General features: G+C 37.8%; 1 protein-coding gene across 1 annotated transcript; it reads left to right on the top strand.

Annotated features, from left to right (window-relative positions):
• Positions 1-419: 419 nt before the first annotated feature.
• On the top strand, positions 420-16,980 carry LOC120633476 (nose resistant to fluoxetine protein 6-like). Its single transcript, XM_039903687.1, has 9 exons — positions 420-433; positions 1,197-1,281; positions 1,801-1,967; positions 2,556-2,744; positions 4,046-4,225; positions 13,514-13,658; positions 14,023-14,209; positions 15,585-15,727; positions 16,849-16,980. The coding sequence occupies exons 1-9, from the start codon at positions 420-422 to the stop codon at positions 16,978-16,980; spliced, it is 1,242 nt and encodes a 413-aa protein (XP_039759621.1).
• The last annotated feature ends 1,824 nt before the right edge of the window (positions 16,981-18,804 follow it).

Here is an 18,804-nt window from a genome sequence, read left to right as displayed (position 1 = left end):
AATTAAGAGTTAATCTTGAAGGATGTAAAAGTATATTTCTTAAGGTAACCCTGTATAGATATTAAATCAAAAGAAGCATATTTATAATCTCCACACAAGCGAATTTAAAACATTCTAAGTGTTCACTTATACAACCCTATTGAAGACAAAAGACCGACACGCGCATAGTACCTACGCTTAGTGACGCGTATCAATAAAGTGACAGGAGTCACATGATTCTAATTTGGCATGTGATGTTAGGGTTGTATCTGATTTCTTTGAGTAAAAACTAGGGTAGTACATTATTCAGAAACTATGACGTTTTCGGTTTTACGAAAAGTCTTAGAGACAGTACCGCTAAAGCCTATTATAAGTATTATTTCGGTTTTCATTTACACGTTGTAAATCTTTGTTTATATCTCGTTGGTCTAATGGTAAGCATGGTCAACTGCAGGTCTCGAGGGTTCGAATCCCGGATCGGGCAAATGAATAATATTGGGTTTTTCTATAAATAAATTCTTACCTTACCAGCCTTGAGTTTGGAAAAGGAGCAGGTGAGATTGCAGACAAAGGCTAACTTGTAGTGAAATATTTCTTTTTCTAAGTTATGTGCGCTATAAAATATTACTTACTTCAACGGTGAAGGAAAACATCGTGAGGAAACCTGCATGCCTGAGAGTTGTACATAATGTTCTAAAGGTGTGTGGGGTCCACCAATCCGCACTGGGCCAGCGTGGTGGACTACGGCCTAAACCCCTCCTCATTGTGGGAGGAGGCCAGTGCCCAATAGTGGGCTGGTAGTGGTAATATTATGATGATGATGAAGCGGTGAAAGCCCAGAGGGTAGAAGCTCGACTTCACTTTCGGGGGCCGAGTTCGAATCCTAACACGCACCTCTAACTTTCCTAAGTTATGTGCGTTTTAAGTAATTAAAATATCACTTGCTTCAACGGTGAAGGAAAACATCGTGAAGAAACCTGCATGCCTGAGAGTATCCATAAGGTTCTCAAAGGTGTGTGGAGTCCACCAGTCCGCACTGGGCTGGCGTGGTGGACTACGGCCTTAAACCTTTCTCATTGTGGGAGGACACCGGTGCCCTGTAGTGAGCTGGTACTGGTAATATGATGATGATGAACTCTCTTTTGATTGAAATTATACAGCTTAGCATGGTGGTGAAATGTGGCTCGTGTTGATTGTTTGTCTGTGTTACTCCACAGCACCATAGTGACGTTCATCGTAGTGTACGGACACACCGTGCTATTGATTGCTACTTTTACGTCCAATCCTCATAGCTTCGAAAAGGTAAATATAAAATATAATATTTCAATAAAAAATTTAAAAAAAAACCCCTGACTTTAAGTACTCTACTAGTCAAGCTCTTTCTTTTATTAAATACCCATAGTGTGGGAGTTGTGAAGAAATATGTTATCCGCCATTTGTGGCGGCGGCCATGTTGGATCGATTGTCATCTAACATAGCCGTTATTTACGAAGTCTTAAGAAAAGTAATAAACTACTAGGAAAAAGAACTACACTCATACTTTACTTTTTATTTAGTATCCATTCATTCATAGTTTACTAACTATATAAAAAGTAAAGTACCTACTAAATTAAACTACCCTACCGACAAAGACGTGCCGCTAAGCGATTTAGTGTACCGGTGCGAAGTCGCTTAGAAACCGATAACGGATATGACCACCATACTCAGTCACAGGTTAGCCCGCGACCATCTTAGACTGCATCATCACTTACCAGCACGTGAAATTGCAGTTAAGGACTAACTTGTAGTGGAATAAAAAAAATGAATACACATTTATCCTAGGCCTACGAGTCTGTCGCTCTTCGGATTACGTTCAGCGGCCTGAACGTCGTCCAGGTGTTCTTCTTCATCACCGGCATGCTGCTCACACACTCCAAGCAGATCTCCGCAGAGACGCACAAAGTTTCCTGGAAGATGATACCGAAAACCATATTCAATAGGTGGTGGAGGTAATTTTGTATTTATTTACTAACGAGCTGTTGTCCGCGTTTATAACGGTTTTGTCAAATCCCGTAGGAACAGTTTGTTTTCCTGGGATAAAAAGTAGCCTGCGTTATTCTCCAAAGTTAATTGCTTATTTAGGGCGTGAAGCAAGGACAACCAAACACACTCTCACACAACTCCGCGCTTACAACAGTTTTTACTGATCCCGTAATAATCCCGATTTCATGGAATAAAAAAAACCTATGTCACTCTCCGCCCTTTCGACGAACTCAGTGCCAAAATTCAAATTGATTGATATTGGATAGAAGTAGGCGGAATTCCTAACTACAATTCGTTTTTCTTACCCCAACGTCCACCGGTTTTCCCAGCTATTTTCCCCGCCCATTGCCACTTCAACTTCACAACTCGTTGAGCTACGTCAGTAACTCTAGTCCTACGAATCTCCTCATGATTTGATCACTCCTAACATAGCTCTTTCCCTCGCCTGCGCTTTCTTATGAGTAATTCTGAGCTTTGTTATGACGCCCAAACGTAGCATACTGAAATCAAATCGGGTCATGTCGTTGTGTAACTTAACTTAACTTGTATTTCAGGCTAACGCCCTCAGCAGTTATGATGGTGGCCTTCTCCGCGACCTGGATGCGCCACCTCGGTAGCGGACCGCTGTGGAAAACCGTTATCACCGGCGGCACCTCGGGCCAGTGCCGTCGCTTCTTCTGGGCACACTTGTTCTACTTCAACAACTACATTCCCGAAGACACGTTATGTTCTCTGCAGACATGGTAGGTATATATTGTAGTAGCTTGTAAACTTACCACCTTACTTTATATTAGCTTCACCTGTATGTTTGTGTGATTGTGACTCCTTTGGACTTGATTTTAACCCTCTTCAAACCGTCTGATTCCGTACAATCTTTGTAGATAATAAATCGAGGCAATGCACTAATTTGATAAGTTTATTCCAACTTCCAATTTGAAAAAAGTTTTTTTTTAATTTATATGACTTTCTTTTGTGGATTAACTTAACTTACAGGTAGAAATTAGTTTGGTTTTTGGTTATATAGCATGTTGTTTAGTTTTTTAGGACTATTAATTTATTTCTATAGTACCTAATCATTGACGGACCAAGTAGACCAAAGGCCCACCTGATGGTAAAAGGAAAACCATCACCAAAAATAGAGCAAAGCTTCGCAGGCAAGAAACACGCTCTAAAAATGCCGCCCTGTCTCTGTCAACTTGAGGCATTAAGCATTTGAGCCTGTATTTAACCAATAAAACCACGGCCTACAGAGCGGAATACTGCAGTGCTGCTGCGGCAGCGACTAAATTTCATGACTAAGTTTCATTATCACCCACGTATTAACGTTCCCCATAGAGACACGTTGGACATAGACATCTTCTCTCATAGCATCGGTTTATAGAGAATTGATGAAGGTTGATTTGCCGAAAGGTTAAATAGCAAAGGATTTGCATACATTTTCCGACACGATAAATTAACATTGACGTGGCTTTTAAACATGTGAAAGTTTCATCATCACCCACGTATTACAATCCCCCTTTCCGTAGGAAAGCGGGGTTAAGAGTATAGAATGCGGGTTGGTGCGTCCGAAAGTTTTAAACGCCCATGATTTTTATCGATTTTCTCAGTATCACAGTAATTACTTAATCGTACTAATATTATAAATGCGATGTTATAAATGCGCATTTCTCCTACCTTAACGCTCTAACTGACCATTCAGTTAGATTTTTGGTAGAGTAAGCTAAAAGGAGGAAGAGCAACAAAGACTACTTTTTATTCCAGGATAGTGAGCAGTTCCCGCGGGATTTGTAATAAACCGTAATAAACACATACCCATATAACCATATAGAATAAAGTTATTAAAAATTTTTATTTCAGGTTCCACGTTCCATAATTAGTTTGTTAGTAAAAATGTTCTCATTAAATTCTTCCAGCACCGCCCGAGGGTGCTGTCCAGCATTATAGCCAATGTGCAGACAAGGATGTAGGGACTTCTTATTAGCCTGCCTATTATGGACGCTGCGCGCATGCGTATGAAAGAAAATATAAAACTACTTGATTTCAGGTACATTGCCACGGATATGCAGATATATATCGTTGGAGTTATAACTCACTTCGCGATCAGAAATCGAAGTGGGTGCATTAAAGAAATAACTCTGACGTCACTCCTTCTGTTGTCGATGGCGAGCCCTGCACTGCACGTGTGGTGGCAGGATATTGAGGCTTTTGCTATGCAGACACCTGAGTAAGTATTTATATGTAAATTTTAGTATTTTTATCATTATGAGCCGATTACGAGCCTACTATTGGGAACAGGTCTCCTTAAATCTTGATTTTTGGAAATGCTTCATAAGGAATATTTCATCGAATCTTGTATCTACTCATAATTTTTAATTTGTACCTTCTCATAGAGCTTGAATTATGTAATCATCATAACGGGCTCACGACAAAGTACGGGTCGCCTCTCAATGTCTGAAGGTAGTCCACGATTGCAGATTAGTGACTTCACACGCCTTTGAAAACGTTATACGAACTATTCTGACTTCACAACTATTAATTGTAAAGCCAACATCTCCTGAGGATACTCCGGTTTCGGAGTGAAACGTGCGTAGAGTGTACATTGCCGAAGATCTGTTTGGTGTGGAGTATAAGGATTGAAGGAATTTTAAATTACACCACACAGATTCTCCTGCTTTTCGCGGAGTATTAAACTTAATTTTCATAATATATCATGGATTTCCGCAAAGTAATGCCCGCTTCTATCCAATATTTATACAGAACTCTCAGTCAGAAGGTCAGTACAGAAGGTTTCGTAGCGCTTGGTGACGCCATTTTTACTTTCGGGGAATCATCACCATAAAATGGTATTTATTTTCTTTGTAAATTTAGTGGACTGTATATTTTAGGTTTTGCTGGATTCTTTTCCCCTTTTTAATGTTTAAACTATGGCTTTAAAGGATATAGAACAAGGGATAACTAGGGTTGGACAGAAAAGTATTTGCACGTGGACTTACAGTTCGTCGTAATGCAGTTCTCTTGATTTCTCGTCACTTCACAAGGCTTCACAGGTTATCACTAAACACTAAAGCACTGATGTAGGTTTAAATACTATTAATCGTCCAGTATAAGGTTCTTTGGCCGGCCGACCATGTGGTTTTATTGAATGGATGAGCGGAAGATTGACGTGCGTTTGCCGCGGATATAGGTGTGCAACTAATTGGCGGCGTGATGCGGGCAGATAAGGATGCGGAAATATAAAAAATGGAGGATGGAAATCCATAGTGTAGCCATTATCTATTACTTCGACCACAGATTAATGAGGATTTATCAAGCATCCCCCCGGACATGAAGGAACCCTTCATAAAACGGATATAAACATAATTGCAACTTATAATACGACCTAATATTGTAAGTATACTATACAAGAGTAATGCATAAAGAAAAATAAAATAAATTAACTAAAACATAATAAGATTAAATGAGAACTAGTGATAAAAATTATTGAGTTGGCAGCGGACATAACTTAACGATAGGCCGGATATAAGTCCCGTTCTTAGTTTTTATTTGAACTACGCGGACAACTCCATCTTTGCCAGGTAGCACCTTAGTAATGACCCCAAGTGGCCACTGTAAGGGCGGCGCGTTTTGTACAATAACTATCACAACAGTCCCTATTGTAAGCGGATTCGTGGGAGTGTTCCACTTTTGACGCACTTGCAAATTGTGCAGATATTCCATTCTGAATCTCTTCCAGAATGACTGAACCAGAGAATCCAATAAAGAAAATCTAGACAAAAGACCAGCGCGTTCTCCAGTTACGTCTGGAGCTGGAATGAATTCCAAAGGTACGGTTGAAAGAAAATGCGAAGGCGTTAGCGCGGAGGGTTCAGAGGGATCTGAACTTAAAACATACAGAGGTCGACTGTTAAGTACAGCCTCAATTTCATTAAGTACAGTAAGCATTTCCTCGTATGTCAGAATTTGTTTGCCGATTACGCGAAAAAGTAGAGTTTTAACACTTTTAATATTACTCTCCCAGACTCCTCCAAAATGGCTTGCAGTTGGTGCATTAAGTTTCCAATCTATACGATATTTAGCTAATTCGGAACTAAAGTCCTTATAATAATCTTCTGACTTTAAAAAGGTATGTAACTCATTCAAATAAGCCTTGGATGAAACGAAATTGGTCCCTTGGTCTGAATACAGGACTTCGCAATTTCCTCTCCTGGCCTGGAATCTTTTAAAACAATTTAAGAAGGCGGAGGAACTCAGATCAGAGGCTAGCTCTATATGAACCGCCTTTGTAACCAAACAAACAAATAGGCATATATATGCCTTCTGACTACGTATGCCGCGTTTCCTAGTCAATGTGATATAGAGAGGTCCAGCGTAATCTACACCTGTGTGTAGGAATGCCTTACTTTTCTCTATCCTACACTTAGGAAGGTCAGACATAAGTGGAAATGTAGGCTTAGGATTATGCCTAAAACATGCATTGCACTTATGTATGCGTTGACGTACCACACAACGAGCGGATAATATCCAATATTTTTGTCTCAATATAGACAGAAGCAATTGAGGGCCAGCGTGTGAATGATTACGATGATAGTGATCAATTAACAGATCTATTATGTGTCCCTTCTTGGGTAATAAAATTGGGTGTTTATGCGAGTAATCTAACGACGAGTAAGCAAGACGTCCACCCACCCGAAGAATGTCCTCAGAAACAAAAGGAAATAATTTTCGTAATTTTGACGAACATGGTTTATTATTTTTAATGTTGTCAATATCAGTCTGAAAGACTGAGCGTTGTATTGTGCGAATTATCAGTAATTCAGCTGCATTGATATCTTCAGCTGTAATAATATCTCTGCGCGGAAGTTTTTTCATGAATCTGAGTACATAAATCGTGGCGTGAAGAAATTTAGTCCAAGAAGAACATTTAGATCCAAGCTTTATAATTGTATATTCATCGTGCGATATTATTAAGTGCGTTGTAGTTTTCTCCTCAGGTAATGAAGAAACCTGATGAGAGGAAAACTTTATTATGGGCCACTCTTCTGAAGATAAAGACAACCATGGGGGACCCTTAAACCAAAGGTCGTGTTTTGAAAACTGTGTGGGCATAAGGCCACGAGACACACAGTCCGCGGGGTTTTGAACACCAGGTATGTGATAAAAGTTCACCTTAATTGATGTCAATAGCGTATGAATTTGAGAGATGCGGTTAGCCACATATGTATTAAACCTGTGTGGCGAAGAGAGTGCCCAACAAAGGGCGACTTCTGAATCAGAAAACGCGAGTACTTCCTTTATTTTTATGCGGGTTGACAATATATTATATACTGAATTTACAAGTCGAGCAAGCAATACTATTCCATTTAACTCTAACCTAGCTAGCGTGACCGTTGGTTTTACCGGTGCTACGCGGGATTTAGAGCAAATAAGTGTAATTATAGGCCTTTGATTTCTGTTTTTAACGTATAAGTATAAAACAGAGCCAAATGCTTGCTCACTAGCGTCAGAGAATGCGAGAAGATAAATTTCAGAAGTGTCTTCTATTCCAACATGACGAGGATACTTAAGATTCTGAATAATAGGCAGTTCAATTATATAATTTTGCCATCTTTCACATATGTGTTGAGGGGGACACTCGTCCCATCCTATTTTTAGAAGCCATAACTCCTTTATGAGTAATTTAGCGAATAAAATGACTGGACCAACAAGACCTAGAACGTCATAAAGACGCGCGGTAGCTGAAAGTATAGCTCTTTTGGTACAATCACCTTGCGGTTGCGAAACTCTAAAAATAAATTCATCAGATGCGGGAAGCCAATGAAGACCAAGAATCTTAAAAGAGTCATCAGTGTCAAGAGAGATCGACTCAGATTGGCGGTGAAATGAAGGAATGTGTCCGAGCAATTCAGTCGAATTGCTGGTCCATTTCACTAAGTCAAATCCACCAGCCTTAAACAGTTGTATCAACTCTTGAGCTATCTTTACCGCTTCATCTAGAGATGAGGCGGAAGAAGCTAGGTCGTCCATGTAGACGTCTCTCTCAACCACTGATGCAGCGAGAGGCCATTGCTGGCGCTCGTCACTAGCCAGCTGGCGCAGTGTGCGTAATGCCAAAAAGGGCGATGAGCGGAGACCAAAGGTCACTCGAGTAAATTCATACATTTCAAGTGGGTCCTTTGGTGAAGATCGATAAATAATGCGTTGATATTTGCGGTGCGGAGAATTGACATATATAGACAAATACATTTGTCGGACGTCAGCAAAAAATGCGATGCGGAAAATGCGGACATTCAAAAGAATGTTAAATATGTCTGCTTGCAAATTGCAACCAGTATACAAAATATCATTTAAAGATAATTTCCTATTTGCGGAGGGTTCTTCTATTTTAAGAAGAGAATAATCAGTGGGACAAGAACCATCTAGTACGATTCGTACCTTGGTACTCTTGTCTTCGCGTATCACTGGATGATGCGCTAAGATATAACCTGGTGAAGCAGGTTCATCAGGTGGTAAGCGTTTGAGGATACCCTTATCAAGGTAATCCTTAATAACTTCATTATATCTAATATGAAGTTCGGGATCTCTAATGAATCGTTTTTCCAGATTGAGAAAACGCTTCTTTGCGGTAAAATACGAATCACCTAATAAATTAGGATCTTCTTTAAAGGGAAGATCTACCGAATATGCTCCGTCCTGTTGGCGTACAGTGGAAGCCGTATATATGTCCTCACACCTTTGTTCATCAGGACTTAAGAATTTGCGGGAAGGAGGCTCTTCTATTGTCCAAAATCTCTCTAACATTTTATCTAAAGGTTCACTCGTGAAAAAACACAAAGCGCGGGAATTATTAGGTTTAGATAAAATAGGTGCATCGCCCATAATTATATAACCCAAAGAGGTTTCAAATGCGGAAGGCATATTTTCATAACCATTTATTTTATCAGCCATTGCTATTTTGCGATACACATTTACCCCTAGTAATATATCAATTGGACCAGGTTCTGCGAAATCATCATCAGCCAGAGGTAAATTTTTAATAAGACCATCAATGGCTGTGATGTCTACATGAGAGTCAGGCAGTTGAGAAGTGATTCGCTCAACTACAAGAGGGCGTATTGAGTATTCATTCGCGTCATTAAAACGAGATTTAAACGTAAATTCTGAAACACCAATTATTTTTTGCGATACTCCGCCGATGCCTTGAACTTCAGAAAAACGACTCTGAAAGCTAATAGGTAGCGAATATTTTTCACAGCAACTGATTGAAACGTAATCTCTTTGCGATGCGGGATCCACTAGGCATCTTATAAGATGTGCACAATTATTTTTGTCATACACTCTTATTTTCGCAGTACCTAACAAAGTGGTTGTTGTGACGCGTTCTAAACAATCATATGATACGTTACATACCAAAGTGGTATTTGTGGTCTGAGATATAAAATTATTTTTATTTAGTGTATTTTCACTAGAGGAGCTTGTCGAAGGTGCCTCAGTAATAACTGATGACACGCGAGGCGAATTAATTGCGTTAGGAGATGAGGGCGGTTTACCTATGTTAGATTTGGACGTTTTAGGTAATAAATCTTTAGCGTTGTAATTGTTGCGTTCAAAATGCAATTCAGTATGATGTGATGCCGATGAGCACCTTTTACAGTTTCGCTGAGAAGAGCAGTTTAAAGTTTTATGATGAGTCGATAAACATCGGTTACAAAAGTTATTATTTTTTACATGTAAATGCCGCTCATGCGGAGACAACTTCATAAATGCAGGGCAAGAATAAAGATGTGTGTGTTGACCAATTTTACACAAACTGCAAGCTGCACTATTTAAAGTATTTACAGTTTCTGTACTTACAAAACTTTTGGTAGAAGGCTTCGGAATCGAATTCCCCTTATATCTATTTTGAGGTAATTCTAATCCTTTATTAAGAGAGCGTGACATTACTTTATTCTGTTCCTTCACAAATTCTATAAGACTCCTATAGGTAGGAATTTGTTTTTTGCGATTTATTATCTCAAACATTTTAACTGTATCAGCATCTAATTTAAGCGTGGCTAAGTGAAAGAATATAAAATCAGTAAGATCGATTTTTAATTGTTTGAGAGCTTCTACTGAAGAATTAAATGTATTTATAAAGCTATCTAATGAATTAGCATTAGTACTAGCAAGCGGTTTAAATTGCAATAATTGGTTTAAATAAGCGCAGGCTAACGAACGCGGATCGTCGTATTTTTGTATTAACGCCTCCCAAATAATAGGATAATTTTCTGCGGTGGCTGGCAATCCTGCACATACAGATGCGGCTTTCCCTTTTAACCTACCAACTAAATAAAATACCTTTTCATTATTGGTTAAGTTAGGATTATCATGTATCATGTTTTTAAACTGCTGGTAGAACAAAGGAAATTTAGTTAACTGACCGTCAAACTCCATTAAGTCTATAGGCGGAAGATGGGATTTTAATTTAGGAAAACTAGAGATAGTACGTGCGCTGTCATTCTCTGAACTCGTATTATCAACATTAGAGTGACGTTCCATTATTTGTTTGACATAGCAAAACATTTCTTCAAATGAAGTCCACGATTGGTAATTAATCATAGCCTTTGGATTCAACATTAACTGCGCCTCATTGAATAAATCTAAATTTAACTCAAACTCTTTGCGTAAAGTGTCTATGTTTGAAGCCTGAGACAATAAAGAAGGCAGCTTACTGCTGTCCGATTCGACTTGAATAGCGGTGTCAAACATTCTTTGCATACGAGCAAATATAACGTCCCGTTTGCCTTCCAACAACCGTAACTTACATTCTTCCTTGCTATATGGACTTGGTGAAGAAACCGACTCTGGTTTATTCATTTTGAAGGAGTAAACCGAATTATAAAAATAAAAATACAATAAAAAAGGTGTATATGTGTTTGCAAATGTGTCAAGAAATGCGTAAAATATATAAAGTAGTTGCAGTCTTATAATAATAAACACACAACCCCTTTATAGACGCGAGCGGTTAAATAAAAGCGTTATAATGCTATTTTAAAAACTAAACCGGGCAAAGAACTAGGTATAACAATTAACAAGTTAGCGGTCATGCGTGACCTTGAATGCAGCGAGCGACAAAAACGACTGCGGCCGAGCGCATTGTTTGGTAGGTATGATGCGTTTGAAATAGATATCTTTACCTACGATTCATCCGTTTTTAATACTAAGTAGCGGGGTAAAACTATATAGAAATACGAAGCAAGCGGTGCGGAAAAGAGATATATAATTATAAAATACTTAGTACTTCTTTACTTAGTAAACAAAACGTTAAATCTATTATGTAGACAATATCTTAGCGGTATTAAACTTACAAACTGAACTAGTGAATACCTACAATATGGCGTACTTTAAGTTGCATAGACTAATAATAATTCCGAACTTTAAAGTCATAGAATGTAATGATTAACGATAATTTAAATCCTAAAATTATGAATTTAAATCGAATCGGCCGATCTTCGGATCGAATGACTAAAATTTATGAAATTCGATGGAAGTGATCAAATATTTTTTATGAAATCGGCTCGAAGTGACCAAATTTTATGGTGACGCCATTTTTACTTTCGGGGAATCATCACCATAAAATGGTATTTATTTTCTTTGTAAATTTAGTGGACTGTATATTTTAGGTTTTGCTGGATTCTTTTCCCCTTTTTAATGTTTAAACTATGGCTTTAAAGGATATAGAACAAGGGATAACTAGGGTTGGACAGAAAAGTATTTGCACGTGGACTTACAGTTCGTCGTAATGCAGTTCTCTTGATTTCTCGTCACTTCACAAGGCTTCACAGGTTATCACTAAACACTAAAGCACTGATGTAGGTTTAAATACTATTAATCGTCCAGTATAAGGTTCTTTGGCCGGCCGACCATGTGGTTTTATTGAATGGATGAGCGGAAGATTGACGTGCGTTTGCCGCGGATATAGGTGTGCAACTAATTGGCGGCGTGATGCGGGCAGATAAGGATGCGGAAATATAAAAAATGGAGGATGGAAATCCATAGTGTAGCCATTATCTATTACTTCGACCACAGATTAATGAGGATTTATCAAGCAGCGCTGTTTCACTCACCGTACCGGGATTCGAACTCGGCCCCGTCAAAAGGAAGGCAAATGCTCTGACCTTCTAGGTCATTTTCATCGCTAATAATACTAGTAGGTACCCGCAGTAAATTCGAGATATAGTTCAGAATCGCACTACTGTCCAATATCTCAATAGATTTGCCCATAAACTTATTTATTTATTCACTTGCATCCATGCCCTTACATAGTCACGAGGCCCTGTAGCAATAGGAAATAGTTTGACTCTTATAATTATTAAAATCACACGATTTCAGGATTCTAATTAGTGTCAGTAGAAATATATATTAGACTAGCTGTTTCCCGCGACTTTGTCTGCGTTGAATTTTGTTTTTTGATGTGGCATTAAATTGAGTTGTAGTTAAAATTTTAAAGTATTCAGTATCGCCTATTCAGTATGCTAAGCCTTAAATGAGGGGATTGCTGCTGTCCGCTGAGGAGTTCTGTCCTCTATCTCCAACTACAGTTTGGGCAAAATTGAACACATATTATAACCTCTATAGTACAAAAATAATTATTCAAATCGGTTATAATTTGTCGGAGTTATGGTCTAAAATCGTCAAACACTCATCCCCTCTCCCAAAGGAACCGAGCTTAATGTCGAGATAAAAAGTATCCTATATTACTTCTAACACTTCCAAGAATATGTGTACAAAGTTTCACGAGGATCGGTAACGTAGTTTTTGCGTGAAAGCGTAACAAACAAACTTACATTGACATTTATAATATTAGTAGGGATGTCAGAATAATTAGTTACTTTTACTTATTAAAATAATTCAAAAAAATGGCGGTGCATAGTCAGTACATATTTGAAAATTAAATTTATGTCCATAAAAATATAGCAACATTAAAAAAGAAAATGGACTGTAACAATATTAATATTAGAAGCAAAATAAAACTCGTTGTGCAGTTTACTAGGCGCCATAAAATTTCTAATTCATTCAAGGGCAATTGTAAATTATTTTAGAACAAATTACCAAATAAAATCTTTGAGATATCTCTCAATAAGTTCAAAGTTTATATAAAACGTAAGCTTACAGAAAAATCCTATTTTAATGTTAAGGATTACTTAAACGATAAAAAAGCTTGGTTGTGAATTTCTCGAGCTTCAAAGCTTAATATAAATTTACTGTGAGATGGTGATAACAAAAAGAATAATCTTAGAAGCTCTTCTTAGACCAGGGCGCATTTGTAAATCTTGCAGCTTTAGGTTTAAGTTGGCGAACGAAGTTATATGCTTCATAAATGTCTGTTAGGCCTTCATGATTAAAGAAATTTTTAATTTGAATTTGGACTTAATCACCACGCAGCTTCCTGTTCTCCGTTATATAAGGCTCTCTAGAGGATTAAGGATTTAACTACTCTACGTGCGATGGCGAAGAAACTTTGTTTATTTTACAGATTATATCGTACAATAAGTGACGTGAACTTTCGCAATGAACACGTCTTGGGGCACAACAATCTGTCCGCTTTCATCATCGGCTTGGCCACGGGATACCTGATCTACTACTTGCAACAGAAAAAAGTGGAATATCCGAACTTCAAGGTAGACTAGACATTCATTTTATTCGAAACAAATCTTTAAATGCTTACAAACTTCTTTTTATGAAAGGTTGCACATGTTCTTCGATTATTAAGATTCTTATAAATCCCGTGGGAACAGTTTTTTTTTTGGGAGAAAATTAGTCTATGTTCCTCCGTCCTTTCAACTAACTCTATGCCAAAAATCAAGTTTATTGGTTGCTTAATTAGTACGTGAGAATGGGACAAACATACAAACACGACGACGACGACGTTAAAGCTATGTGTGTATGTATTTTAAATTAATATTACTGTATTCTTATCGTGTCAGGTTTGCATGAGACGATCGAAACCTTTAATTGATAATAGATTTTCTCAATTTCTGTCAGATTGGTAGGTTCTTGAGCTGGTTCACGATACCAACGTACCTCTTCTTGCTGTACTGTGGCAGCTTGTTCTACCACGACGGTAAACGACCGTCTCTGGCGCTGCGGGTGCTGTACGCAGCGACCAATCGAGCTATTATTGGACTTATTGCTACATATGTGATAGTAGCAGTTACATTAAAGTTCAATGGTGAGTTTTATATATTTAATATCTATCATTTATTTACATACATTTCTTCCGCAACACAACAACCACACAACCGCTTGCGGGGCTTTTGAGTACCCAAGCAATCTCCGGCGGTCAGGGCTCCAGAGTGAGGAACCTCCTCACAATACGTGCCGTTTCAAGAATTACTGCCTTCTGTATACGACCCTTGATCTAACAACCAAGCGAAAGCTCTTAAGAAGCTTTCGAAGCTGTTTGCGAGAAGATCATTGAGTGAAACAACTACCGGGACAATGACAGTTGCCTCAACATTCCACATGGCGGTAATCTCATGAGGAAGGTCCAAGTACTTTGAAACTTTTTCCTTTCCAGCTTTCACCAAATAATCATAGGACGGAATAGTTATGTCAACAATGATTGCAAGGCGCACTGACTGATCGACTATCACTATATCAGGTCTATTAGATATAATATCAGTGATAATCGTTCGATCCCAGGGCTTAAAATGCTCTGCTATTTCAAGAACTGACTCCGGGACCTATAGTAAGGCATCTCAAAATCGATAAGGCCATGTTATTGATGATTGATTATGTCTGCGCAAATATTCACCTTTAGCAAGATGAGAACAACCGAAAACTGGAAAACTATGCTTGAGGGACTCCCCAGGGCGATGACACGTTTCTCATCTTGATGACTTTGTCCATAATTGCACAGAAAAAAACCCTCGGTTTCCCCAAATAGATTGCCAAATTGTTACCAAAATACAGTTTCGATTTAATCTCCATCCGGTCCCAACAGGGCCTTGCAAATCCTTAATCTTCCGTACCGCCGCACGATATTATTTATTTAGTATAGATTGTCAAGCTTGTGATGGCAATTATGCCCGTGGAAAAGCAATGATGAGATATCTGCTAGAGCTAGCTTGCCTTGATAATGCCTATTCACCGTTTCCTTGAAAGTACTCAAGTTATACTTGGCAGGAAACACAGTTGCCGTTCCACATCCTAGCGGTACGTTTCAGAAACGTATAAAAAACGTTTCTTGCGTGTTGATTGAATATCAAACATATAAGGATGCCACCGAACACTGCGTCTTGTTCTGTGGCAGAGATGGGACGGAGGAAAAAGATTATGAAGTTCCTGAGCACACTCACTGAAGTAGGATACACTTTAAGCACCGAAGCAGTTTTGTTCCTAGCAAAATTGCTTGGGTGCTGCAAACTTAGTAACTTCTCTTGGACTTCTCCTTCAGCGATCTTAGCTGACTCGTGCTGATGGCAACACTTCGATTTGCTGTTGTTTAAAAAGGCACTGCTTTGCAGCTCTTGTTCCTATTGAAGATTTTGCGAACGTGAGTGAACTATTTAGAGATTTGCAATAAATGTTTAATTTTGTTCCAGGATTCACAAAGGCGTTACTGGAACAGCCAAGCTGGGTGGTTCCAAGCAAATTGACCTACTGCGTATATCTGCTACATATGCTAGTCTTAGACTATGGATTAGGAGTGAAAACTCAGCTGACTCCTGTTTCTTTTTTTAATACGGTGAGACATCATATGTTTATCAATATTTCTATGTGCCTACTAACCTACCTTTCCATCCGATCATTGAAGAACAGATTTCTATTCCATATTTTCCTATAATTCTGAGCTGAGCTTTTTCGTAAAAGTTTAGCATAAGTTACAAGAATCTATGACGGAATACGTCATACATACTCATAACATATCTAGTATAACAGTGAGATAGTATCATAATATATCAATGCTGTATAATGTCAACTTTCATTAATTTAAATTAAAGTTATCACGTTAGAAGAATTCACACACCTTAGAGTAAATTATGGAGCACTCACACACTCTTAAGCATGCAGGTTTCCTCACGATGTCTTTCCTTCACCGTTAAAGGTTTTCTCCACTGTTTGAAGACTTCTAATGTCTGCGAAACGTGGCCACTCAGGCGGGCGAAGGAGAGAGCTATGCTTGGAGTATTATTATTATTAAACTCTTTATTTGTATACCACAACATTTAAAATATAACAAAAACAGAAACATCGAAAGAAGTAGTAATACAAAAGGCGGCCTTATCGCTTAATAGCGATCTCTGCCAGGCAACCTTAGAATTAGGAAAAAAAAGAAGAGGAGAATAGACTGCTGGTGGTACAAATATTAAAATACATACATGCAAATTAATACATGCCAATACATAAACTAGTGTGCACAAATAGATAAAAAGTAAATAATATAATAAATAAATAAATATAAAAATAAACTAATATATATAATAACAACACTTACATAATTAAATACTTTAACATACAATAAATGAGTAAGTACATATATACATACTATTAAAAGTCGTTAACAATATAATGGGCCTAACTGCTCTTTTAAATATCGCCAGTGATTTGGATCGTCGTATGCTCAATGGAAGCGCATTCCACAATTCCACAGCTCGTACGCTAAACGAACGCTTATAAAATTTTGTCCTATGAGTATCTCTACGTGATCATATTAGGAATAAGTAGATCCGTAGAAGAACCAGAGTTACTGACATAGCAGAACGAATCGCGAAGCTACAGTAGTACAGTATGGGCGCGGCACATACCTCGGAGAACCGATGGACCGAATTTTGAATGTCACTCGATATATTATTGTTTAATTTTCAGTTCTTCATGACCATTGGAGTCTTCGTGGCCTCTTTCGTGATTGCAGTACCCTTCCACCTTCTCATCGAGGCGCCGACAAATCGTCTCATGAAACTATCGTCCAATGCAAAGACTGTTAAAAAGTTGGATTAGGGTTTATTTAATAATTAAAGATTTTACTTATTATTCTTTTTATTCTACTATAAGTTAACCCTTGTCTGTAATCTCACGTGGTGATATGATGATGAAAGTATAAGATGGAAACAGGCTTAACTGTGAGAGGTATGGTAGTTATAAAACCCACTTCCCTAATCGGTTTTAACGCTTTACAGAAGCGGAATTCTAAATCGTTTGCCGGTCGTTAAGGTGGTACCAGACCAGATCAAAGAAAATCTGAAATTATTAGTTCCCAAAATATCTATGATGTCAAAAAGAACTTAATTCACGTTAATCCCTCCGTGAGAAATTTAAAGAAATAGGTATACTTACTGTAGCGTGTTAATGACAAGGTTGCTTGGAAGCATCTTACTCCGCTTTCATGTCTCACAAGATAGAACAAATAATGTTAAAATGTAAAATGTAAATTGTTGATGTTGGAAAAGAGCAACTGCTGAGTTACTTGCTGGCTTCTTCTCGGTACCGTTGGTAGAGTCACTACAAACAAAGAGACTTTACGTTTAAGAAGTTTATATTAGGCGTACTTGAAATAAATGTAAAGAACTACTTACTACTTGAAATAAATGGTCAGTTGAGTTATACGCCGTGCACAACGTACAAACGTAACAAAGGCTATTTTTTAAATCCAAGTGTTCTTCAGGATAAAAATGATCCAATGTCTGTCTCCAGGTTACGAGCTATCAATTTGCATTCTTAGAAAAATATCCGTTAAGTAGTTCAGCCATACAGACACACTCGATTTCTAATAATAGATAGACGTGGACCCAAAGAAATGGTTTTCAAGATTCAGAGAGAATCGAAGAATCAGAAATTAATGGATGTCGCAGGTAGGAATATAGAAAACAATCATATGAGTAATATTTATTATAATTATTGTCTATACAAAAAATATAAAATAGTGTCGTGCCGCTACTTCAACGCAACGTAACAAACAGACTGTGTAAAGAGACATTTAACCATAAAACATGCTAAATTATAGTATATTTCAGTATAGTAAAAGTAAGTAAAATAAAAATAACATATCAAACACAATATCCAATATCTATCCAAATTACTACTAGGTGCCCAGAATGCTAGTATAATTTTTAATCCTTTACAAATTTTTAAAAATCCCGAGGGTACCATTTGTTTCCCTGGGACGAAAGGTTTATGCTACTCTCCGTACTTTCAACTAACTCTTGATTGGTTTCTTATTAAGGGTGTAATGGAAGGACGAACGCACACTTACGCATTTATAATGTTAGTAAGAATTTGGTAATTCAAAGTTCATCGTGGTTCCGAGTGGCAGTTAGCTCCACCAAAATTTTTACGCTTCCGTATCTGTCGACTTACAGAAAGATCTAGCATCTTTGGCCTCACGAACGTCCCCAACTTCTGGTTCTAAGGTAGCGAGATTTTGGCCTAGGCTAGCGAGATTTTTTAGGTCAGATCGTCCACGGCTTTTTAGTGATTTTTTTTTAAGAGGACCCTATAAAATAGATACTGAAGCCAAAACGATATTATTTTTTAATTTTTCAATTTTTTTTTAAGTAAGTATAGATTTACTTAAAAACTTGCATTTTTTTAAGTAAATCTATGGTCTATGTTATATATCAACTGCATAGTGTTACGTTAACACACATTTATCTGGCTGTTTCAATTCAGCACATTAAGCTTAACGATTATTGTATATCACGGTAAAATGGACCATATTGAAATAATGATAATGTAGTTTTTTCCATTAAAACCCGGCTTTTTGACTGCTTTGAACAAAGATCCTAGACCATTTTTTTTAGTAGGTATACCTTAAAATAGTGTCAC

Source organism: Pararge aegeria, chromosome 21 (assembly GCF_905163445.1).
Source record: "Pararge aegeria chromosome 21, ilParAegt1.1, whole genome shotgun sequence".
In the NCBI taxonomy this organism is placed as follows: Eukaryota; Metazoa; Arthropoda; class Insecta; order Lepidoptera; family Nymphalidae; genus Pararge; species Pararge aegeria.
Note: the sequence above shows the minus strand (reverse complement) of the source record. Positions and strands in the feature narration are given on the sequence as shown.

Coding starts and splice junctions, on each gene's coding strand:
- LOC120633476 (XM_039903687.1), top strand. Junction 1,282..1,800: donor ATCCTCATAGCTTCGAAAAG/GTAAATATAAAA, acceptor CATTTATCCTAG/GCCTACGAGTCTGTCGCTCT. Junction 13,659..14,022: donor TGGAATATCCGAACTTCAAG/GTAGACTAGACA, acceptor AATTTCTGTCAG/ATTGGTAGGTTCTTGAGCTG.